The following is a 27,724-nucleotide window of genomic DNA, read 5'->3' as shown; positions in this document are numbered from 1 at the left end:
GGTATTTTATCAATTTTCAGAATAAAAGTTTTTTCAGAGATATATATTTATTATTTAGAAATAAAAATTTGGTGAAAAGGAAACTTTAGAAGACTTTGATAAATAAAAGGGAAGATTATTATGTCAGTGAGAAGTGGTTGATTATTTCTGTAGATGATATTTTTTATTTTGTCAAGTTATACTAATGTTGGTGTAAGAGTTTGTTATTTCACCATTGGTGTGTGTGCATGATCATTTCCAACATATCGTGTAAAAAGATGGGACACAGTGTTTAAATATTTCTGGCTGCCAACTTCATATGGAATGGGTGATTAACTATGCATTTAAATCTAGGAGAATAAGAGACTGCTGGGAATGAAAGTTTATTAAGTCGTGGGATTAAATAGTAGTGTCACAGTGTTCCACGGATGCTGGGGACGGGGAGACGGGGGGACGCGGGAACGTGCTTTGGGGGCGGGGGGACAAAGGGAAAAAGTTTTGGGGACGGGTTTCGGGGACGGGGGGACTTGGGCCTGGGAGGGGGAAATGCGTTTCCGTAGAACACATTATCAGGAGCCAACTCTCCTCTTGGCTGCCAAACATCAAATTGATTGGATGATTTCCACTTATATTGGCATATTATGATTTTGTTAGGTCAAAACATTAGCTTGGCATGATTATATAATTATATTTCATCTTCCATTATGAAGGTTGAGAATTTTCCATATTATTGGGCTAACAATATACATATTAGCTGAGTCAACTGTCATCCCTTGCATTGGATGCATTGGTGTGAGAAGATTAAGAGCGATAGGGCTGAAGAATTCCTCCTAGGCGTGATGTCCTCATTTGCAGACAGGACACTAATTGGAGTGGTGGTGCATAGCAGGTGCAATCCAGAGGTTTCTTCATGATTGGCTGAGCTACCTCTTCACTAGCTATGGAATATAATGGAATTCATTGACCAAGTATACAATTGGTAACTTAGCATGTATATGCGTGAGTTGGGAGACACTTATAGCTGAGCAGAACTATTCTCTGAGCATTTGAAACTGCAAATATTGATTCCTGCTAGGCATGGCTGAATGTGTTATTGTTGGGTGTTGAATAAGAGTTTGAATGTGTTATGTGGAGGTAATTTTCGGAGTGCTACCTGGGTTGCTGGCCACTAGAGATCGAAGATCGCTCACTGATATTGCTTGCTGTGGAATTTGGACAATCAAGGGGCCAAACCATGGCACTTATTGAACTATAATCAATATGCAAGTCTGATCTAAATTTCTGCCTTACAACAATTCAATTAACAACTGGTAGGAGATTCTGTTCTTCATTGGAAGGTTAGATATAAATTCATTAGTCTCTATATTTAGTGAATTCAATTGATGTTATTTATGAATGTTATTTCATGACATTTTCTCTCTATATTTTCTGAATACTGTTTAAGTCTATTATATTGCAAATCTGAGAGAAATAAGTAATATCTCGTATTTACAACTCTGCAAATTCTGAGATAAACCTGAGCATTCAAAAGCTGTAACAAGAAACTCAACTAGTGTCAGAAGTCTGAGAACTGTTTGACATAATAACTCAATGACCAGGCATGCCAAGTGTTTGACAAAATGTGAATGAGGAAGAGCACATCGTATGGGTTAAATTTTAGAGGGGTTCTTACATAATTTGCATATTTGAAGAGATTCAAATTGTACCATTTCCTAAGGGGTTGTACTATTGCTTGGAAGGGTGTGAGGTTTATTTGAGAGCAAAGCGTCTAAGGTTTCAGTCATATTTCTTGCTGATTGGAGGGGCCTATACTTACTGGTCAATTTCCAAGTTGTTAGATGTTGGAATTTTGAGTTTTATGATGACATGAAGGCATTAATGGCGTTGAACCTGCTAAATCAGTGTATTGACAGACCTGTACGGGTCTGAAAATCAGTTATAAGATTTCTATTCTCTCTTTTTTGGGTTTTGTGGTGAAGTTTAAGTGCATTTTAAGGAAGTCTTCATGTTCATGATCAATTTAGGTGTGTTGGTGAGATTTCCAGATGATCATCTTGGCTGTATAGATCTGTAGCAGCGTGTTTCAATGTGTTTGCAGAGCCGCAATCAGCTTTCTAGTCATCCTTTTAAGGTATATTGTTGTCATTTCTAGCGGGGCAATTGAGTTTTCATGATTTGGGCCCTGGGGTACCCTTTGGGTGTGTCTCACCAGTTTAAATTCACATCAACCCTTTTATCAACAACTGATCTTCTTGTCACGATTTTTATGATGCTTATGTGCTAACCTGTAATGCTACAGATAGTCTTACTGTTGGAAGCAATTGTTTACATGTGCTAAATTTTGTAACATTGGATGGTAGTACTGCCTGTAATGCCTCTCACGTTTGTGTTTTGACAGTCTTTATTTTGGATTGATTTGTGTAGCTATACCTGTATATTTGATTTAATATATTTGGTTATTGCCATTCTTTTTGTATTGACATTAGTATTGGATGCACTTTACGAGAAACTTAACATTATTACTATGTTATGATGGATTATTATAGTGTGTTTATTATGCTGTTGTTATTTCAGCTGATTATGCACATATGAGCTCATGTGATTGTTTTCATGATTACGATGTTGTACACCATTCGGGGAGATCATATGTGCTTCAACTATTATGTATATGAATAGATACAATTGATGTGCGTTGACTGGTTACAAATATTGATAATTTTTCCACTTGGCTTCACAAGTCTGAGTTATTTCTCAATGATGGTTATGAGGACCATAGCATTTTACCATACCCTCGTACTTGGTTTGAGTATGGTTTCCTTTTATTTCGTTCAATGATTTACCTTGGATATTGTGGTTCGTATTATTCTAGAAACCTATTCCTTATGTGAATGCCTAGTAAATGAGTGTTGGAATGTTTTATGCAAATTTGTATATTCGTAAGTTCAAATTTGAAATAAGCTTTTATGGTTTTACATAGTAAATTAATGTTAAATTTGAAATAAGATTTTAAGTGAATGTTAAATTGTGGTTTTTGGAAAATTAGGGTAGAGGAAATAAAAAATGAATGTTTTTTTATTTATTTTCAAAAAGTGAAAATGGTTTTGGGTTAAAAAGGGAAAAGACCATTCATTTCATACTTAGCATGTTTTGGGAGCAAAATTGAAAATGGAGAAACCCCTCTTTAGGTAGAATCTTGTTTTGGTGAATGTGAATTTGTTTGAGCACTGAATTGCATGAGATTAGTGGCATTGGGATAGGAACTGTGAAAGGAAGTTGTGTTTGTGATTGTTCATGCATTCATTGGCCGTGTTTAAAGATCTCTTCGTTTGAAATTCTTGCTAGAGTTGAGGTATTTTGCTTCATTATTTTTCTATGCTCATTTTAATTGTTTTGAAGAAATAGTTTTTCCTTTGTAGTATATTAATACTCTCCCTTTTTATTTCATTTGATTTGAACATGTATAATTTTATATATGAAATTTTAATTTTTTTTTAAATGGAGTTGTTATGATCAAATTTTCTAGAAATGGTCAAAATGTGAATTTGAAGTCATAAATGGGGGTGTTGGGAACTTCCTTTCCATGAGGGTATTCTTAGATTTTCAAATTCGCATTTTAATTTTTTGATGAAATTCAAAGCTATTTTAATGGAGTTTTCAATAATTTTTTTTTAGTTTTTGTGTTTTGAGAAAATTGAGAAAATGGAAAATGTGATGGATTTTTATGATTTATAATGTGGGAACAAAGGTGTACTTAGTAAATTGTGAAAAGGAATCCATTCGGATTATGTTATGAAAAGTGTTGTAAAAATGAGAAATTATTCATTGTATTGGTTTTTAGGAAACTTGTGCATAGTGTTGGTTTTATGATATGTTCGTTGGAGAACGTGATGAGCTAAGGATGTAGGTATTAGAAAAGGTTGTGGGAGTGGCTCCGAATCTGTCCCCAACCCAAAGTGGCACACATACAATCACATGTGGGTAGTCATTTAATCAAGTGGAAATTAATGAAACATTAGTAATTAATTAATTAAGATAATGGATTCCCCTCTCATGCCTTAAGTGTTCATATGATAGTTACAAGACTTGGACTTGACAAGCATGACTCGGACTTGAGACTTGGGAAAGACTTGACAAGGTGAAAAAACAAGAAATTTAGAGATTTTTGAGGATTTAAACTTGTTTCATGCACCCTTTATTAAATAAACCTTTATTACACAGTAACATCATCAAATAGAAGCTAATTTGATCACATAGGCAAGTATATATCGATCACATACGTATAAACACAAATTATAGTTGAAGGAGATAGCACACTTAGATATATAAATATTTTTGAATGTTTACAAAACTCATGGAAAATGAAATCCATGAGATCAAATGTTCCAAACAAATATCAAAACAATAACTAGAAGTTTATGGCTTAGAGGAACCCTCATCCTTCCTACAAAGGTGTCTAAGGTAGGTCCTAGATGATGCAACAACCATAATGTTTGCCTGTGACTCCATGCCACCCACACCAACATCAACTGTGTCTGTGTTTGCTCGTGCTCTATCATCCTCCTCCACCATGGCTATAACCTTAGCCTCTCTATTTGCTTGGTCAACCCAATCAAGGTCCTTAGCACTAAAGATAGGATCCTCAGCCTCACTAATCCACTTAGATTGTGGATCGACCTCCTCTAGCGTGTTGGGGCTGGAGTTAGTGCCCAAAAACTGTCTGTGGCTAAGATGAAGGTTGTAATAAATATAGACTAGATCACTCAACCTCTCCATGGATAGTCTATTGCGCTTCTTGGAGTGTATGTACTCAAACATACTCCAATTGCGCTCACAACTTGAAGCACGACATGGTTAGCTCAATATGCGAATCGTAATCCTTCGGAGATTTGGCGCATTATCACCAAACATTTCCCACCATCTATCTAAGATGAGAAAAATAAAATAAATCAATCTCATTATCCAACTTTATGTTTCAACATTTAATAATAATATAAAAAGAGGAAAATTTTATTACATTTTGAAACTTAAAGTATGCCTTTAAATATATTTTTACTTGGCTGCAATGTTGTTCGACTTTTTTTGCACATTAGACAAGAAAAGAGCTCTCCTTGTGCATGAGTAAAGGTCTCTAGCTCATGGACTATTTGTCTAGTAAAACCAGGTGACATCTACTCTATCACTGAGTAGAGCCCATTCAAAACCTCCTCATCCGCTTTGAAATCAGGGCGGTATTGGAATGTTGGATTGAGGAAATAAGTGGCTGCATGGATGGGCTTGTGAAGTTGGAGGCGCCATCTCCTATCAATGATCTCCCAAATGAGATGATTCTTACCTTCAACTCCCTCATAGATGGATCTAATGGCCTCCTTAGCCCTATCCATGCCCTCATTTATGTAGCTCATTATGGATTTCTCCCCATCAACAATTAGCAAGAGAACTACCAAGGGCTCAGTGAATTGCAATTATTGTGAAACATTAACTTAAGTAAGTGTGAACGAAAATAAGCAAATAAAAGAAAAATATGAATAAAAATTAAAACATAATATAGAATTGAATTTTACTTTCACAATCTTTTGCAATAGGTACTCAAAAGCCTAGCTCATAAAAAATGCAATTTGCCACATCAATCCTTGTAGATGTTGTAGCATAGGGTGAGGAAGTCCACTCCTCACTAACAAACATTCACCTCAAAGCTGCCTTTGACCGAATCAAGGATTGCAATGTGATGAAATTAGTAGCAAATCTAGTTATGCCAGGACGAGCCAAGTCCATGCCTCGTGTATTGCCTCATTAGGCTAGGGACCCATGTGTGATTGTATAGAAATTAACAAATATTTTTGGCCGTATCCACACATATTTTGATCCATGGAAGTTTGCCAAGATCCTCCAATATGAGGTCAAGGCAATGGGCAGCATATGGAATCCAAAATAATGTTGGGTGCCTCCAATAGTCTACCTGCAACAACATAATTTGCCGCATTATCCATCACCACTTGAACCACATTTTCCTCGCCCATCTCAACTAGGACTTTCTTTAAAGCCTCACAAAGGTATGTGGCATTTTTTGCATGTCCTAAAGCATCAATTGATTTGTTGAACACGGTGCCACCTGAAAAAGAAACAAAATCAATGATTCAATAAAGCATAAAGTAAAAATATTAATCACTAAATCAGTGCATTGAGGGAAGTACAATCACCTAAGGAAGAAACAAGAAAATTCAGCAATGTCATATATCTTCTATTGGTCCAACCATTGGTCATGATTGTGCAACCCTTCTTCCTCCATATCAACCACTGCTCCTCTATTATGGCTTTTACATCAGCCAACTTTTGTGTCAAAATTGGGCCCTTTAAGTCATCTTCACTAGGGGCTTTGAACCTTGCCCCACAAATAGTTATGGCATCAACCATATTTTGCCAAATAGGAGACCTAACACATGTCAAAAATAAATTAAATAAGATATTGTAAAATGGAGAGTTTAACATTAAATTTGAATTCAACATACATCTAAATATAAAAATTCAAGAGACAACGAATCAAACTATAAATTTTAAAATAATCAAACAAAAAAGAATGACGTAGCTTCATGGAATGGAATGGTGCAATAGTACCAAAAGTCTCCAAGTGCACATCTAGCCGCATCATTTGTGTCCTTGTTCCAACATATGCTCTCAACTGATGGTTGGGAACTAGGAGTAGTGTGTGGCAAAAAGAATGATCCCATCCTAAATTTACGAATTCTAGGACCAAGTTTGACACTCCCACTACCACTGACACTACCACTACCATTGACATTAACACTAGCACTAGTACTAGCACAAAATGGAGGCATGGAAGAAGCCTCTACAATACCACCAATGCACACCATCTCATCCCTTTGCCTCTTTTTCATTTCGTTTTGCATCTTAGATGTTTCTAATTGCTCTCGCACCTCACGAACAACTTCGGGAGGTGCCTTCTGACAACCCACAACATCATGGGCGGGTATGTGTGCAAGATGGTATTTCAATCTACTAATGCCTCTCTGACAAATTGTTTTGTAATTTGTACATTTCACCTCTCCTTTTTTTTGCCCAAGAAAAATTTCAGCATGTTTCCAATATGGGTTCTTTCTAATTTGGGTTCTAGACATTGTGAAAAAAAGGATTTGAAAAGCTCAAGGCTGTCGTATTAACACAAATACAAAAAATGAACATTTGTGAGTTGTCATTTAAAATTATTAAACTAATACAAAAAACTGTAGGATTTTTTCAAAAAAAATGTAGGGTTTGTTTCGAAAAAAATGTAAGGTTTGTTAAAAAAATCAAACACATTTACGGTTCTTTCTTTGATTTAGTAAAATAAAATAGAAAAAAGAATTGAAATGTAAAAAATGCAATTTTTTGGTAAAAAAACACAAAAAACAAAAAAAAGCTTATTGCCTAAATCAAATAAAAACTCCTTTCAGTCGTTGGTAGACACCTCTTGATGCACCAAACGTAAGCATGAAGATGCCCAAATGCGATTTAATGATGGATTTTTGCTCTACTTCCTTGTTGGTTGCCTTACAGTGCACTCTAACTTGCTCACAACTCTCTTTTTTTACCTCTGCTTTGTCAACAAAATGAAATGACAATGCTTTTAGGGTAGAGGAGAAAACATATGTGAAAAAAAAACAACTAAAACACTTTCTTTTTTTTGAGTTTTAACCTACTTGATTGTGATAACCCCCGCGTTATCACCTGATGTAAAGTTATGTAATAATATTAAAGGATATGGATCGAGTAAATAAGATTATTGCAAATACATGATTAATACGATAATATAAGTATTATATTAAATAGAGGAAATATATTTATATAATAAAGGAAAGTATTATTTAATATGTAATATATTTAAATATACACATATAATGAAAGAAGTGTTATTTTATTATTTTAAATGTATAACAAATGAAGTGTTGTTTACTATACATATATATATAATAACAAAAGGCAAACATTATTTATTTAAATACATCTTAAAAAGCAAAACAAACAATATGATTAAACGGACTAACAAGCCCCCCCGAATCACCCTGCACAAAGAGGTGCGACGGTAATCGCAGCTTGGGCTGCAATTACCACCGCACCCCTTCATGCAGAAGGGGATCGTGGAGGGTTACAACCCTTCATGAGGCATTAAAAGGGAAGCAGCCGCAGCAGTGAAAGGAGGAGAATAGGCACGGGAGGTAGAGGAGTGCTAACGGGAATTCTGCTGCAAGCAAACAAGTAAGGGGTAAATATTACCATATACTAAGGACGTAATCAAGTAGTATATATATGTCATGGAATATAGGCAAGGTCATTGTTAATGTTAATTATTGTATATTCTAAAAGGATGCAAATAATTAATACTATAATATAAATAATTAATGGATGTAAACAATGAATATTATAATAAATGCATTAATCTAATAGATAGGTAGTGAAGGGGACTAATTAATGTAGTTAATGTATATATAATATTTATGTTAATAAATGCTTTAATGAAAGGATTTCGAATATTAAGGAATATATGTCAATGCTTAGTTAAAATATATGTGAATATGGGTTAATGAAAGTTTTAAGGAATATATGGAAAAAAATACATGTTAAATCAGGAATATGAACATATGGAATAGAGAATAGGAAAATATTAATGAAAGGCAAAAATATATTATCACATGATGGAAACTATAGGGAGGAAACTTCCTTAGTTTAAGGGAGGGATTATGCTAATCCCTAGGGCAGTATATACTGATTATTGATATGCATATGTATGGCTTGGTTGATTAAGCTCAACCAAGAGGAGATGGATCTGGCCGGTCCACTCTGAGGACTTGGGTGATGGGATGCATCACCCAAGGCAAGGAATGAACACATGGTCTTCCTTGGATGGCTTAGGTGTAAGAGGTTACACCCAAGACAGGAATCGAATTAACCTTCGATTTCCTGGAGAGCTTGGATGTAAGAAATTACATTCAAGACAGGAGTTGAATTCACCTTCGACTTCCTGGAAGGCTTGGAACCAAGATGGGCTCCAAGAAGGCGAGCTTCACGGCCGCCTAAGGACATACTTTGTATGGCATTCGTATCCTTTTTATTAGATTAAAAATATGATTATGTTAATTAAGTAATTTAAAGTTAGATTGCAATTTAGATTAGTTATATATTTATATGCCTTTTGTAGTTTGACAATTTGTTTTGCAGGATAGTGATCCCTAACTAGTGGGGACATTACAGTGGTATGAGAGCATAATCTTGCCAACCTGTGGGAAGGGTTCGTAGTTTATGATCACATATCAAAGAAAGAAAGGAGCAAAAGCAATGGCCGATCAATTGGCCAAACAACTTCAGACTTTCATGGAGCAGACCAATGAGAAATTCGAAAGAATGAGCCAATTAATCCTCCAAAGTACAAACAGCAACAATAGAGATATGCAAAACCCTAGAAGAGAGGTACACTCTAATCACGCTGATAACGAACGATCTCCTCAGAGTTCTAGACAAACAATTCCTGAATTTCTACCTAGAGAGGAACATGTAAGGGAAGAAGAGGAACCAGCCACACTTGGGGTGGAAGAAATCGCCGAAATTTATGCTAGATTAGAGCTAGAAGTTCAGAGGGTGGTGTCCTTCAGGGACTTCTGTGAATCGAAAACTAGTGAAGGTAGAAGGAGAAAACCTATGGGTAATGACCTTAAAGCTAAAGTCAACAAAATATCCCTACCATGCTTTGATGGGTCAGAGAAGGATGTCACCCAAGCTTGGGTACAAAAACTAGACACCTATCTTTCATACAGCCCCATGACCGAAGGAGATGCTATAAAATTTGCCATACTACATTTAACTGGAACCACCCATAATTGGTGGCATAACGGTCTCATTACCCTAGGAAACAAAAATGTCTCCACCTACAATGAGTTCACCCAAAAGCTCATTAGGCGATTCGACCAGAAAGACTCCGAATGGTACTTCCAAGAGTTAACACACCTTAAACAATTAGGAACCAGTGAAGAGTATATAGACCAATTCCAAAACTTGTCAGTAATGGTTCCCGAACTATCCCAGAAAAGGCTCACCTACATGTTCTTAGACGGCCTAAAAGACTCTATTAAGAATTTTGTGAAACCCCTGGAACCACAGAACTTAGGAGAAGCCATCAAGAAAACTAGGATGGTTGAATTTAGTGCTCCCAAGAATACCTCAACCAAAACACCATATAGGAATGAAGGACCCTAGAAGGACCGCAGGGAAAAACCCTTCCGCTTGTGCAAGAAACCTTGGAGTTACAATCACCAATGTAAGGAGAGAGACAACTTGGTGGAGAAGGGGTTATGTTTCAAATGCAAGGCCCCATGGGGGAGAGGCCATGAATGTAAAAAATGACAGTTAAATAACACAAAAGAAATACGGGATGAGGAAAGACCCTACAAAAAACCCAGATTTGAAAACAACGAACCAAGTACCTTGGCAGTCATCACTCAAGGGAGTGAAAATAGATGCTTCAAGCTCAAAGGAACTATCAAAGGACAAAAAATAATTGCGTTAGTTGACACAGGAGCATCACATGACTTCATTAGCAAACACTTGGCAGTGAAGAGAAGGTTGAAAACTCAAGAGTTTGGAGGGTTTGAAGTGATCATGGGCAACAGAGTCATAGACAAGTGCACTAAAGTTATCCCTCAATTGGAAGTCACCGTAGGGGGACATACAATTACGAGGAACTTTTTCGTGGTAAACCTAGAGAATGACATTATTTTAGGAATGCCATGGATAAACTCATTGGGATGATTCACCATGGATAGTCCAAATCGAGAGATATGCTTCCAACATGAAGGGAGGGAGATAACATTAAAAGGAATTCCCGACGGCTCTCCAAAGATAGTATCTTGCAATAAAATGGAGAAAATTCTTAGACATGATCAAGGAGAGTGGGTTGCTCAATGTATGATCTTGGATAAATCTCAATCCGAAGGTCAAATCATTTAGAGTGATATACAACCCATCCTTAAAAGACACAAAAAGGTCTTCGAAGACATCCCTCCAGGCTTACCCCCAAAAAGGGGATTTGAGCATTCCATTGAATTAGAAGGAGCAAAACCGGTAATTACCACTCCTTACCGCCACTCCCACAAATTCAAAGAAGAGATTGAAAAAACCATAAAAGAATTATTAGAAATGGGACACATCCAACCAAGCAGCAACCCTTTTGCTTCTTCAGTAGTATTGGTCAAGAAAAAAGACGGGACGATGAGGATGTGTATAGATTACCGGGCCCTGAATAAAAAGACTATAAAGAACAGATACCCTATCCCAAGAATTGATGAACTAATGGATGAACTTCACGGGGCAAAATATTTCTCTAAAATCGATCTAAGGTCAGTGTACCATCGGATTAGAATGAGGAAAGAAGATATCCCCAAGACCGCATTCAGATGTCACTATGGACATTTCAAATTTTTGGTTCTACCATTTGGCCTCACTAACACACCGGCCACCTTTCAGTCATGCATGAATCATACATTCAGGCAACAGTTGAGGAAATTTCTTCTAATCTTCTTTGATGATATACTCATTTACAACAAGACATGGGAAGAACATCTCCTGCACATCGAAGAGGTATTAAATATTCTTGAAACTAAATCCTTATATGCTAAAACCTCCAAGTGTGAATTTGGGATGAAAGAAATCATATACTTAGGACACAAAATTAGTGAGGTAGGAGTAAGTGTGGATGAGGAAAAAATCAAAGCCATCAAGGAATGGCCCACCCCTAGAACCTTAACACAATTAAGAGGGTTTGTGGGACTATGCAGCTACTATAGACGTTTTGTAAAAGGTTTCTTCAAAATAGCAGCACCCCTCACCGACCTAACTAAGAAAGGAGCCTTCACATGGAATGACCAAGCCCAACAAGCCTTCGAACAACTTAAAATAACCATGAGCTCATGTCCAGTATTGGCCATTACCGACTTCTCTATACCTTTTGAACTACAATGTGATGCATCCGAGGAGGGAATTGGGGCAGTCCTCATGCAAAAGAAACACCCCCTAGCTTTTGAGAGCCGTAAACTCACTGAAGCAGAGAGACACTACTCTATCTATGACAAAGAGATGTTAGCCATAATGCACGCCTTGGCCAAATTTCGCCAATACCTCGTCTGTGGGAAGTTCGGTGTGAAAACCAATCATAACAGCCTACGCTTCTTCTTGAGCCAAAGGGACCTTAATGATAGGCAACAAAAATGGGTGAGCAAAATACAAGCCCATGACTTCGATATAGAATATGTGAAAGGGGTGAATAACAAGGCAGCAGATGCATTATCTCGCAGAGCATACCTAAATGCCCTTACCAGCATCTCAAGGGACTGGAAGGAAGAAATCCTTAATGAATATAACCAATATCCACAAACAAAGGAAATCTTAGAGGGAAACCCTCCCAATGAAGACTTTAAAGTTAAAGGAGACCTCATATTGTATAAGGGAAGGGTATACTTGACCCCTCAAACCAAATTCAAAAACAAGCTCCTAAAGGAATTCCATGATAACCCCCTGGCGGGACAACAAGGATATTATAAAACTTATAAACACACCAGGGAAAAATATGCATGGAAAGACCAGAAGAGAGATATCCAAAAATATGTACAAGAGTGCCTAACGTGTCAACGCATTAAAACAAAACTCACTCACACCCAGCCGGATTACTTCAACCATTACCTATTCCCAAACAGAAGTGGGAGAGCATCTCGATGGACTTTATATCAGGATTGCCAAGGACACAAGGCAAAGATAGCATCTTTGTGGTGGTAGACAGACTCACAAAAGATGCCCATTTCTTTGCGGTGTCCACCGAATACAAAGCCCACCAAATAGCCGATTTATTCTTCAAGGAGATTTTCAGACTCCATGGACTCCCGCTGAATATTGTCAGTGATAGAGATAGCAAGTTTATTAGTCAATTCTGGTAGGAACTCTTCAGAATGGCAGGAACTGTTTTGACCCCTAGTACTAGTTACCACCCTCAAACTGATGGGCAAACTGAAATAGTGAACAAATGGATAGAGGGCTACCTAAGGAATTATGTTACAGGGCAACAGACAACCTGGATCAAGTGGTTACACCTAGGAGAACATTACTACAACACGACACACCACATGTCAATCGGGATGGGCCCTTTTCAAGCCTTGTACGGCTATGAGGCCACAAGTTTTGGAGAACTAATAAACCAAGAAAGCAAAGTACCAAAAGCACAAGATTTCGTTCAACAAAGTAAGGATATCGTGAAGACCTTGAAAGAGAATTTACAACAAGCCCAAAATCAACAAAAGATCTATGCAGACAAGAAGCGTTCAGAAAGGACTTTTGAGGCCGGAGATTTAGTGTTTTTAAGGCTACAACCATATAAGCAATCCTCCCTCAAGGAGAATGGGGTTGAAAAATTGAAACCATGGTTCTACGGACCCTATAAGGTAATTCGACGGGTTGGGAAAGTAGCTTATGAAATAGAACTTCCCAAAGACAGCAAAATACAAAATGTGTTCCATGTCTCCCGACTCAAAAGAGTTCTTAGGCAACACTTGGCTCCTTGCAGTGAACTACCACCCCTAGATGATGAAGGGAAACTCACCTTGTACCCCGAGATCATTCTAGATACACGACAGAAAGAGCTTAGGAACCGAACCATTACTGAACACCTGATTAAATGGAAGAATCTCCCAAATGAGGATGTTACTTGGGAAAAAGAGGAAGACCTAAAGATGCTTGAGGACAAGCAAAATTGAGACGGAGGGACTGTGATAACCCCCGCGTTATCACTTGATGTAAAGTTATGTAATAATATTAAAGGATATGGATCCAGTAAATAAGATTATTGCAAATACATGATGAATACGATAATATAAGTATTATATTAAATAGACGAAATATATTTATATAATAAAGGAAAGTATTATTTAATATGTAATATATTTAAATATATACATATAATGAAAGAAGTGTTATTTTATTATTTTAAATGTATAACAAATGAAGTGTTGTTTACTAAACATATATATATATATAATAACAAAAGGCAAACATTATTTATTTAAATACATCTTAAAAAGCAAAACAAACAATATGATTAAACGGACTAACAAGCCCCCCCCGAATCACCCCGCACAAAGAGGTGCGACAATAATCACAGCCTGGGCTGCAATTACCACCGCACCCCTTCATGCGGAAGGGGATCGTGGAGGGTTACAACCCTTCATGAGGCATTAAAAGGGAAGCAGCCGCAGCAGTGAAAGGAGGAGAATAGGCACGGGAGGTAGAGGAGTGCTAACGGGAATTCTGCTGCAAGCAAATAGGTAAGGGGTAAATATTACCATATACTAAGGACGTAATCAAGTAGTATATATATGTCATGGAATATAGGCAAGGTCATTGTTAATGTTAATTATTGTATATTCTAAAAGGATGCAAATAATTAATACTATAATATAAATAATTAATGGATGTAAATAATGAATATTATAATAAATGCATTAATCTAATAGATAGGTAGTGAAGGGGACTAATTAATGTAGTTAATGTATATATAATATTTATGTTAATAAATGCTTTAATGAAAGGATTTCGAATATTAAGGAATATATGTCAATGCTTAGTTAAAATATATGTGAATATGGGTTAATGAATGTTTTAAGGAATATATGGAAAAAAATACATGTTAAATCAGGAATATGAACATATGGAATAGAGAATAGGAAAATATTAATGAAAGGCAAAAATATATTATCACATGATGGAAACTATAGGGAGGAAACTTCCTTAGTTTAAGGGAGGGATTATGCTAATCCCTAGGGCAGTATATACTGATTATTGATATGCATATGTATGGCTTGGTTGATTAAGCTCAACCAAGAGGAGATGGATCTGGCCGGTCCACTCTGAGGACTTGGGTGATGGGATGCATCACCCAAGGCAAGGAATGAACACATGGTCTTCCTTGGATGGCTTAGGTGTAAGAGGTTACACCCAAGACAGGAATCGAATTAACCTTCGATTTCCTGGAGGGCTTGGATGTAAGAAATTACATTCAAGACAGGAGTCGAATTCACCTTCGACTTCCTGGAGGGCTTGGAACCAAGATGGGTTCCAAGAAGGTGAGCTTCATGGCCGCCTAAGGACATACTTTGTATGGCATTCGTATCCTTTTTATTAGATTAAAAATATGATTATGTTAATTAAGTAATTTAAAGTTAGATTGCAATTTAGATTAGTTATATATTTATATGCCTTTTGTAGTTTGACAATTTGTTTTGCAGGATAGTGATCCCTAACTAGTGGGGACATTACATTGATGTTGGCCGAGTCCAGGTGACGGGACTCGCCTAGACTTAGTCGAGCTTGAGTCCGAGCCCTTGGGATTCGCTAGGCTTGACTCGCATTGTGACTTGCTGATGTAAGGTGAGTCTGTGCAAGTCTCGTAACTTTGGTTTGTATAGGCTAAGGATGACTTGCGAAGATATGCCTTCTTGCAAAGCATTGGATTTGTATGATCAAGTATTCTTGTTTGTATGAGAGGGTACTAGGTCTCGCGTGATCCCATCCCTTTGAGCACATGTGATGACACTCCCTAACTAGCTCTGTAGCATCTAATCCTAGTGTAGCTTGAGTAGCACCTGAAATATGCGTTATGCCTTTCTATGTTGGTGTTGATTGCATTTTATGTATGAATGTTGTTCATTTTTGTGTATGATGTGAGTTTATGCCTAGATTGTCCACAAATCTCAGTCAGAACTCCAATGCCAAAAATGGACACTGGCACTAGATTGGGACTCCAACATTTGGGCACTAGTATCCAGGTTGGACACTGTATTCCTCCCATTCATTAGACAACGAGCATTTTTGGGGCTCGGAAGGATAAAACTTTGTATACAGATTTGTTCATTATAGTCTCTGGAGTCTAGGGAATTTTAGAGCTTGTGTGTAGGTGATATCATTGGAAAGTTATTGCAGCTTTTGCATCAGTTTGCGTGCATTTGTTCGAAGTTTGTTGATTGTTGTACCTAGAGTTAAGGAGATGTTTAGCACGTCTTGTTAAGGTCAAAACCCTTCGTTGGCCATCCCCAAGGTGTTCCAATCATTCTTCCATCTTTGGTAGGTATTGTGCAACCAAAGTCTTCTACTTGTGCATTGTCACATTGCGACAAGTCTTGAGTTAGTCGTCCGAGGATAGAGTTGCTAGTAAGTTACTAATGTTAAACTTAATTTTTTCAAAAAAAATAAAAATTCCCATGTTTGTCAGCTATTGTCTTGTGGGTTCCATGGTGGGGCATTACATCACCAATGAGTTGATTTGGTTTATTTTGTTGATACTTACCCCATTGAACAAGTGGTTCCTTGTAGTTCCCAACCATTGGACAAGTGGAACGAGCTTGTTACTTGCAGTTGTTTAAGCTTTCCTACCAAAAATTGGATGTGCCCTTAAGCTTTCCCATGGAAGTGGATGTGCCATTCTGATTCCCACTGAATATGTGGATTTGCAATACATTGTGTTGAATAAGTATTATTGGCCGGCTTGCCGCATGATGCTTTCCTTTCAATAGTTTTCTTTAGTTATTTATGATCCTGAGCACCATATGCTCTCACCTTGCCTTTTTTGGGATTTGTGTGATCAAAGTGGAAAGGAAGTTGTTATTCATTTACAGTTGAGGCTAACATATAAAAATAAAATAATTTGAGGGTGGTTTTTACAATTCAGGCCCTACAATTCAAAGGTTGCAGATTTGTTCATTGATTGGAGGTCCTTGGAGGTTGGCATGGAAATTCTATGCTAAAGTGCTTGGGATTTTGAAGTGATTTCTTCCTATTGGATGGTGTTGAGACTTTGGTGATTTTGAGGTGTTATGATGACATTTATTGTGTTATACCTACTGTATCAGTGTCATAACAGACTTGTATAGGTCTGAAACCCAGTTTCCATATTGTTCTATTCTCTTCCCTATGTGTTTGAGGTTAAGTTTGGTGTGTTCCGAGGTGTTATCTTTGTTCATGATTGATTGGTGGTGTGCTGGGCACAAGTGGAAGTGTTTGTCTTGTTGTCGAAACCTGTTGTAGTGTGTTCTAGTTGATCAGACCTGCAAATTACCTCATTATCATCTATTTGATGTATATTTCTTGTTGGGTTTTTGGTTTCATTGATTGTCTAAGTTATTCACTTCATATTTGGAGTTATAGCAGTTTTTAATTACCAGCATTTAATATCAGCAGCTTATCCCCTCTTATATGGTGTTTATAATGCATTGGATCTCACCATGTAATACTTTGGATGGTTACTACCGTCGAAGATTTACCATTTCCATGCATTCTATATTGTAAACACTAAAATGGTACTACTGTCAGTGAGTTTGCTCTTTATTTATTGCTGATGAACTTAGCTCATTGAACACGTGGTTATTTTGTTTAATGCCTTCCTACTGAATAAGTGGAAGTGTCCTCATACTGTCCCACTGCATAGTGAAAGTGCCTTCATCCTGTCCGATTGCATAAGTGAAAGTGCCCTCTTGTTTCCTACTGAATAAGTGGAGGTTTTACATTTGCTCATAGCTAGAAAAGTGGAAGAGCTTGTTTTCGTTTCCCATATTGCATAAGCACTCCACTGAATAAGTGGTATTGGCTGGCTTGCTGCCTAGTGTATTTCCTTTCAGTTGCAACAGTTTAGTTAATTGTATAATTTTGAACATTGTATGTTCTCACCTTGCCCAACTTGGGAACTGGGTGATCGGAAAGTGGAAAGGAAGTTGTATTGCATATTATTTTCAGTTGTTAAAATTTTTCAAAAAACATTATGGGTGTATATTACTCCTTAGAGTAATATATTAAGGAGTAAATTTTTTCAAAAAACATTAAGGGTGTATATTACTCTAAGGAGTACTAGTCTACATATAAATTCATCCTTTGTCAAGAGGAACAAGCTTATCTCTAAGAGAGCAGAGAATCTTGTGGTTGTACATAGTGTCTTATATCTCTTGGATTACAAGACAATTGAGTAGAGAAAAAGTCTAGTAGCATGGTATGATGTATGCCTAGAGGAGCTAACACAGATTGACAAGGAGTAGGCCACACACACAGGGTTGGTTGGTGCCCATTTGTAGGAGCTAGATGAATCTAGCAGTTCTAATGACAAGTACATCACAGGATTTGCATTGGACGATAAGCTCAATTAGCAATTGGCTTACTATACTCGTAATTTTTTTCACTATTGCAAACTCTATGAAATTGAATTTATCGATAGTTGAAATTTTCAATTTTGGTTCACTTAAATGTGTTTACATAATGATGAATTGTAATTTTCTATTGTTTTTTATAATTAATTTTACAAATATTATATATTAGTTGTGCCACTATCTCCTCACCATTCCAAATTTTCTGTTCGAGAAACCCACACCCATGTGCCCCTCTCCCCACATTTTGAAACTCCGTGGAACACTGGAAGTATTCTACATGTGCACTCTTCTATATTATATTTTGAGACATTGGTAGATTGATGGTGTCAAATATGGATTTGTTTGGCTGTAACTATGTTGTAGCATAAACATTGCACTTATTATTGACCATGGAAAGATAACTGCAATTTATGTTTATGGAGTAGGAAGCAATTCCTATTACATTTTTACTTCTCGTCATTTATTTTGGTGTTTTTCTTGTTGTGATTTGGAAGCTTTCTTGAAAGAAGAGCGCTATATTTGTATTTTATGATGAGCGAAAGGATTGATGGTTGTTCAAGAAACTTACCTATGTTTAGACAAGGACATACATGATTGATGGTATAGGTTGCATTTGGTTGCCTGTTGGAGTGTTATGTTCATGTTACTCCTTATTCTCTTAACGCTGGCCAAAGATGTGATTGCAATAGGTTATTTACAGACAGAGAGACATAAATAAATTACATCAGTATCATCAAATGAGCAGTGTATGTCTAATCATAATGTACTGAAGTAGATAAAAAATATTACAATGAATTATTCTGTTGTTTGTTTTCTTTGATGATAAATGGGTTATTTCAGGTCTTTCCAAACCTCGATATGTTCGTGTCAATACTCTGAAAGGGGACATGGAATCTGCTCTGCAGATTCTACAAAAGACAACTCAGGTATAGACTTTCTTAAGCTACATCACTAGCTTGAATTTGATATTGTATATCTATCTTTATTGCAGTGTTTCAGAACATCGATTGTTCTTGGCATAAAAATGTCAAAACATTATAATCTAATTTTAAAGCTGGAACGTTAAAAATTTCAAAACATTATAATCGAATTAGGGCATTTTAAAATTCAAATATTTTATTTTCCCTCAAAAAAAACCCCATAATGTTTTAAAACAACTTAAGTCCCACCTTTCCTAGGCGTCCAACTTGGGGAACAAAACAAAACCTTTTTTCTTTTTTAATATTTAAACACCAAAGTGAATAATAAAATGTCACTTTAATACTCTAGTGCAAATACTAAAATATTATCAACAACCTTACAAAAAACTCATGAAGACACCATAAAATACTAGTGTTCTACAAGGAGTGAGGAAAACAAACCTAAAAAAACCTAGAAATATTGGTGCAGAAACAAGCAGTTACTATAAATAGTAGTGTTTTCCAAGGGCTAAGGAGAATCCCAAAAAAATCTAGAAAAACCCAGAATTCTATGAAGAACATTGTCACCAACTAGAGCACCAACTGAACTCCAAACCATCACCAGATACCACAAAATCCCCAAAACTGAGCCAACACTCATAGAACAGGAAGGCATAAAGATGGGGACATTACATGATTTAATTTTCTAATACAATTATGAGATTTGAACCATATACAAATATTACAAAATTTGTTGTTTGATAGTCTCTTCAGTTAGGAAAATTGCTAAAGTATTCCAATTTGTCAGAGCAAGTGACTAGGTGGTTATAGCACCTTTGCCTCTAACGCTTGAAAGTCATATCCACTCAAATCTGTCCTGCAATCTAGTCCACAACAAGCATGGTGTTGGGTAACTAAGTGATTGCAAGAGCTTTCACCTCCCAAGTTTGCAAATTGCTTTCACCTTAATGCCTTGCTGGGTACTTGAATGGAGTTTCTTGTTCACCCTTGATCCGATATAGTGATGAATCTCAATTTTGGGCGTATGATTGTAAAGTTGCAAGTTCACTCCGATCGCCCTCATACTTGGTCTGATTTGTTTGTGAGATTGAGTTTTGGGCATGCGATTTTAGGATTGCTGGTTTGCTCAGCCTATCTCCTAATCATGCTTGAGGATTTAGGTTTGACGCAGTCACAAACTGATCTCTCTCATCCACTTGCTTCCACAAGGTTCTGAAATGATTGGTTCTATTCTGGCTACTAGTTGACAACGATTATCAAAGTGAGGATGAAAACTTGTACACAGCTTGTAGAGTGGTTTAGAGATCACAATTAGCATCTATAGGTGATAGCTCTAAAATCATACTAGCACTTTAACTCTAAAATCATAGTAGCACTTTAACTGTCTCGATCAATGAGGTAGGGGATTCATTCTAACCTCAAAAACAACAATCAAGGGGTGTCATCCTTGATTGCTTACAATTTTATTTTACCATTTAACTAGAGAAATTTTCAAATTATGAAATTAAATGTCCAAAATGGCAAAATAATTTGGATATAAATAGCTTTTCATTGTTTAGGTCTCATGGACCCAAAGTTGGCTCCCAAATTCATATTTGAAAGTTAATTTTAAATTATATATTTATATTAAATATATGGATATTAATGTGGTGTTTAAAAAAACCTTTATTATTGAAGCAATGGAAGCTAACTTAATTTAGAAGTGACATAATAGTCTCCTTTCTCCGCCCTCAAGCAATTTCAGACTTGGGTCCTCAAATACCTCTACTCCTTCCCATGTAGTGTCCTCGAATGGAAGATTCATCCAATTCTTCATGTAGTCTAGAATGACTTTGTTTCTTAGCCTCTTTTCTCTCATGTCAACATAGCTTAAGGACCCAAATCAATTTCCCTTCATCATTGAGTGGAAGGTGTAACTTGCTGTCCAAAGACCTTCTTAACAGATGGGACATGAAAAAAATTATGAATCCTGCTGTTTTTGGAAGTTCTAGCTCATATGCACCTTACCTATCCTCATTATCTTGTAAGGTTCATAAAACCGTGACTTGAACTTTTCTGCACCACTTCCATTGAGGAAAGATTGCCTATAGAGCTGTAACCTCAAAATAGATCATGTTTCGTACCTCAACAATATCTCTAATTAGTGGTGATCAGCATACATTATTTTCTGATTTTGAACCTGTTGTAAGTTCTCTTTGCGTGCATTCACAATATCTAGAATTTTTCTGTATCAAATCTCGAGCTCCAAGAACTCTACTATTTGAAAGAATGAAATCAATGATTGAAGTTGTACCATAACTATAGATTGCTTTGAAAGGAGCCATACCTATGGACATGTGTTGAGTAGAATTGTAGTACTCCCCAAGGTGGATCCATATAACCCATGCCATTTGATGCCCTGTTACATAGTTCCTCATATATGTTTTGCGTACCGCACCACATCCCCGTCTTTGTGACAGGTGTTGATACATGATAGCCTCGGTAAGATAAATGATTGAATGAGAGATAAATGAAGTCTCTCATTCAATCATCTATCTCATCGATAGACTGTGATAAGACTTCATTTATCATTCCTTTGTCTGATGATTATTATAATTACTCTTCTATATGTTATTTTCGGTTTTTCTTATACCAATAATGATGATTGTATGCATGATCATTTAAACTTATGTTGATATTCACATATACGATCTTGCTGTGATCGTATTCCTCGATTTATATATATATATATATATATATATATAACTTTGCAAACAAATCCTGATTAATATCGGGTTCTTAACCAATGCTTGAATACCGATTAACATCAGTTATAAATCGTAATGCACAGAACACTGATTTGTATTGGTTGTATTTATTAAATACTACACACCGATTGGTATCGGTTAACTACGGTTATGGTTTGAAGAGGCACGATCAAGTAATATCTTGATCGGTCATGTCTAATAGACATGACCGGTCAAGGTATTACTTGATCCCTTTTGCTTGCATGCATATATATACCGATCGGTGAATGTTTGAAGATTATTGAAATTTATTAATGCTCTCTCTCCATCTGCAACATACAATATAATAATCAGATTTATTATATAGTGAATTGACAATTACATGAAAGATACAATAACATTATACATCTTGCTCATTGAATAGAAAAAAGAAAACATTTACATGGTATCGGAGCCAAGTTAAAATCGAACCTACGGCTTGTCAATTTTGTGTTAAATTCAAGTCAAGAATATATCCAACATCACATTTCTCCAAATGGCCAGCACTATCAGATTCAAAGATAGACTTGGAGGAGGCAATGATTTCTCAGCATGGAAGTTCAAAATCAAGATGATTCTAAGAGAAAATAAAGTTGAATCATTTGTAAAAGCTGAAACCACAGATTCTGAGACTGAACCTGACAAAGCGACATGGATAGAGGGAAATGAAAAGGCCATAAAAATCATAGTTGATGGGGTGAGGAATAATATTATGCCCATCATAAGGAAACATGAAACGGCCTACAACATGTTCAAAGCACTCGAAGATGCATTCGAGATATCCAATGCAAGTAGAACCTTGGCTTTAAAGAGAGAAATAAATCATATAGCTATGATCAAAGGGGAGTTAGTCAGCCCTAAGGGATGAGCTAGCAACCCTTGGATATGAGATCCAAAGCAAAGAATTAACACTCATTGCTCTAGATGGGTTGCCTAGTATATGGGAAACATTCGTCCAAGGCATCAGTGCAAGGGCTAAATATCCAAAGTTTGAAAAGTTAAGGGCAGACTGTCTCCAAGAATAATCAAGGTTAAATAAGAAAGGGATCAAACAAAAGAATATAGATGAAGATCTCCAAGTCCTAAATACAAACTCCAATAAGAAAAGCAAGAAGAAACAATTTAGGAAGAGGAAAGGTCGTCAAGGCAAGAATACCTCCCAGAAGGATCTCTCTCATATTCAATGTTACATGTGCGACAAATTCGGGCACTATGTTGCTAAATGTCCGGAAAGAGCTAAACAACAAGCCACATTTGCCATAATTGGAAAATCAAAGAGAGGAGATGACTCCGAGAAGTATGTACTCTACTCAGCACTTACAAACCAAGCATCAAACAAGGTTAACTCATGGGTGATCGACAATGGCTCATCCAAACACATTACAGGGTTTAGAGAAGTGCTAGACTCCATGGTAGAGGAGAATGATGAGGAAGTGACTATCGGAGATGACTCTACACATCCAGTTAGAGGAATTGGAACCTGCACCATCAAACTGAAGTCAGGCGTATCATTGCAGCTTAAAGGAGTACTATATGTACCAGGCATCAAGAGAAACCTAGTCTCCATCTCAGCACTAGAGGATAATGGGCACAGAGTGACCTTCATGTACAGCAGAGTGTTGGCTTGGCCAAGGAGTTCTTTCATTAAGAAAGTTAAAACCATTGGTCAAAGACAAGGCTACTTATATGAGCTATGCACAGAGCCCAACCTAGCCTTAATCCATGACGTTGCAGATGCTATTGAAGTTTGGCATAGAAGGCTAGGTCACCTGAATTTTAGAGCTTTATCATCAATGGGAAACCTTGTCACAGGTCTACCCAAGTTAAAGCAGTATCATTCAGGGGTATGCAAGGGATGTGCCTTAGGTAAAAATACTAAAGGTTCTTTTCAAAATAGCACTAGGAAAACAAGTAATGTTTTCGAATTAGTCCACTCTGATGTATGTGGACCTATGTCTGTATCCTCTTTAGGGGGATTCTTGTATTATGTAATATTTGTTGATGACTACTCTAGGAAAACTTGGATCTACTTTCTGAAACGTAAAGAATCATAAGAGATCCTTAATAGGTTTAAAGAATTTAAATCACTAATAGAAAACTCCTCAGGAAATAAAGTTAAAACCTTAAGAATTGACAATGGGGGGGGAATACACCTTAGATTTGTTTAAAGATTTTTGTAAAAATGCTGGGATTAAGAGGGAGCTTACTATACCTTATAATCCTCAACAAAATAGGGTAGCTGAGAGGAAAAATAGGACAATTGTAGAAACTGCCAAAGCTATGATCCTAGATTAGAACCTCAATACCAATCTTTGGGCAAAAGCAACCAACACTGCCATGTATATACAAAATAGATGTCCTCACTCTCATCTTGAAGATAAAACTCCTGAGGAAGCTTTTACTAAAGTAAAGCCAGATATCAGCCATCTTAGGATATTTGGGTGCCCTGTGTATCTTCATGTACCTAAGTAGAAAAGATCAAAACTAGAGCCTTTTGGAAAAAGGGGAATACTTGTTGGGTATAGTGAAACCTCCAAGGCTTACAAAATCTATATACCTGGTCAGAGGCATATTGAACTTAGTAGGGATGTAATTTTTGAGGAAGACTTAGCCTTCAAAAGAGCCCAAAGTTCCATGGAACCTGAAGTCCATGTTCCTGCTCCTAGCATAGATGAAGATCCTACCCCTGAGCTTCAGATAGAGAATCTTGAGGAAAATGAAGGTGAAATACAAAACCCACCTAGAGAAAATCTCAAGAAAAGACCACTATGGGCCACCAAAACTGTAGAAGAAGCTCAGAAGTATGCTGCCCCTTCAGGAACCTTCAGAGAAAGCAAAAGGCCTAACAAATTTACCAACTATGTTGCCCTCATGAATGATCTTTCAAAAGCTGAACCTACTAATGTATCAAATACACTTAAACATCAAGTATGGAAGAATGCCATGTTTGAGGAATACTAGTCCATTATGAAAAATGATGTTTGGGAGATTGTTCCTAGGCCAGCTGGAAAATCTGTTGTCTCCTCCAAATGGCTCTTCAAGATCAAACATGCTGCAGATGGCAGCATTGAGAAACACAAGGCTAGATTTGTAGGCAGAGGGTTCTCTCAAAAGGAAGGAATTGACTACGAAGAAACCTTTGCACCTGTAGCCAAATATACCTCAGTAAGAGCAGTCTTAGCTATTGCAGCAACAAAAGGATGGAAAGTACATCAGATGGATGTAAAGACAACATTTCTTAATGGAGAGATTGCACAAGAAGTATATCTAGAGCAACCTGAAGGGTTTGAGATTCATGATATAGAATCTCATGTATGTAAACTCAAGAAAGCTCTTTATGGGCTTAAACAGGGTCCTAGGGCCTGGTATGAAAGAATTGACACTTATCTCTTAGGGCTAGGCTTCTCAAAGAATGATGCAGATCCAAATCTCTACTATAAGCAAGACAAAGGTGATATGCTGATATTGATTTTATATGTTGATGATTTGTTAATCATAGGAAAAGATCACTTCATAGATCAGTGTAAGAAAGACCTTGCTAAAGAATTTGACATGAAGGACTTGGGACTCCTTCATTACTTCCTAGGTTTGGAAGTATGGCAAAATTCTGATGGCATTATACTAAATCAGGGTAAGTATACCATGGACATTTTGAAGAGATTTGGAATGCTAAACTGCAGACCCATGACCTCTCCAATGGAAAAAAACCTTCATAAACTTAAGGAAGTAGTAGCAGAATCACAACCCTCAGATCCTACTCTATACAGGCAAATGATTGGGTCCCTGATGTATCTGTTAAATACGAGACCAAATATCTGTTATGCTGTTAATGCCTTGAGTCATTTTATGTGTGAACCATAGGAGATACACCTGGTAGCAGTAAAACATATCATGAGATATCTACAAGGTACCATAAAAGTTGGTCTCAAATATGAGAGAGTTGAACTAGATTTACACGGATTCACAGATTCAGATTTTGGCTGGAAGTGTAACTGACAGGAAAAGCACCTCAGGATGCTGTTTTAAGTTAGGTTCAACCATGGTATCCTGGATCAACAGAAAACAGTCATCGGTAGCACAAAGTTCCACTGAGGCCGAATACATTGCAGCCTCCATGGCTGCTCGAGAGGCAGTATGGCTTAGGAAGTTGCTTGTTGGGTTATTCGGTGAACCAATGGAATTTACAATTATTCATTGCGACAACCAAAGTTGTATAAAACTTTCAGTGAATCCGGTGTTTCATGACAGATCCAAACATATTGAGATTCCATATCATTATGTGCGAGACATGGTAGACATGAATGTGATCCAGTTGGAATACATTTGTACAGGAGATCAGATAGCAGATATTCTTACCAAACCACTTTCCAGGGTGAAAGTTGAGCACTTCAGAAAAGGTCTTGGTATGATTGAAATTTAATTTGCTTTGTACTCCTATACTTATTAAGATGTTTAATGGGTAAACTTCTTTGTTGTGATATGACTTTTATGGGCTCCACCCCCTGTGTACATTTCTAAGAGGTGACGATCTCTCAGATAATGAACACTTGTATGTAGACATTATAAGGTGACGATCTTATAGTGATCAAACCAAATATCATGTGTGATTCCTGGTGTATCATGGATGTGCCATGATTATGTTGTGGTAGAGACATTTGGAAATGTCAGTGCACATACCTTAATTTGTATTTAATTACTCTTATGTAGTTATCCTTAGTATTGCTTACTTTGCAATACTGATATCACGTGCTTAGGTGATATCTTGTCATCACAAGTTGATGTGATGAACTTTTGTATCATGTGTTTAGGTGATACTTCATGTCACGTGCTTAGGTGATGTGATTTCTTGTATCATATGATTGATGATACTTCATGTCACATGTCTAGGTGATATGATCCCCCTAGAGAGTAAGATTATAAGACTACATAAGGAATACTGACCATCATGAGAAATGTGATGCTAGATATGTTGTCTTTCATTTATCTTCCCTAGCTAAGAGGGAGTGTTGATACATGATAGCCTCGGTAAGATAAATGATTGAATGAGAGATAAATGAAGTCTCTCATTCAATCATCTATCTCATCGATAGACTATGATAAGACTTCATTTATCATTCCTTTGTCTGATGATTATTATAATTACTCTTCTATATGTTATTTTCGGTTTTTCTTATACCAATAATGATGATCGTATGCATTATCATTTAAACTTATGTTGATATTCACATATACGATCTTGCTGTGATCGTATTCCTCGATTTATATATATATATATATATATATATATATATATATATATATATATATATATATATATATATATATATATATATATATATATATATATATATATATATATATATATAACCTTGCAAACAAATCCCGATTAATATCGTGTTCTTAACCAATGCTTAAATACTGATTAACATCGGTTATAAATCGTAATGCACAGAACACCGATTAGTATCGTTTGTATTTATTAAATACTACACACCGATTGGTATCGGTTAACTGAGATTATGGTTTGAAGAGGCACGATCAAGTAATATCTTGATCGGTCATGTCTAATAGACATGACCGGTCAAGGTATTACTTGATCCCCTTTGCTTGCATGCATATATATACCGATCGGTGAATGTTGGAAGATCATCGAAATTTATTAATGCTCTCTCTCCATCTACAAGATACAATATAATAATCAGATTTATTATATAGTGAATTGACAATTACATGAAAGATACAATAACATTATACATCTTGGTCATTGAATAGAAAATTGAAAACATTTACAACAGGGTCCCCCATCGAGCCTGCTGTTCCGCGTAGGAGAGAGAGGGAGGTTCTG

At 36.6% G+C, this 27,724-nt stretch overlaps 1 protein-coding gene across 1 annotated transcript in view; it reads left to right on the top strand.

Annotated features, from left to right (window-relative positions):
• Positions 1–27,724, top strand: part of LOC131067385 (25S rRNA (cytosine-C(5))-methyltransferase NSUN5) — a 246,450-nt gene that overhangs the window by 48,890 nt on the left and 169,836 nt on the right. Inside the window, exon 5 of the mRNA XM_058002363.2 lies at positions 19,035–19,120. Within this exon, the coding sequence (XP_057858346.2) occupies positions 19,035–19,120 (86 nt within the window). The remainder of the gene's footprint in view (positions 1–19,034; positions 19,121–27,724) is intronic.

This window comes from Cryptomeria japonica, chromosome 6, assembly GCF_030272615.1.
Source record: "Cryptomeria japonica chromosome 6, Sugi_1.0, whole genome shotgun sequence".
NCBI lineage: Eukaryota > Viridiplantae > Streptophyta > Pinopsida > Cupressales > Cupressaceae > Cryptomeria > Cryptomeria japonica.
The sequence above is the reverse complement of the archived record's forward strand: the minus strand, read 5'-3'. Positions and strand labels throughout refer to the sequence as shown.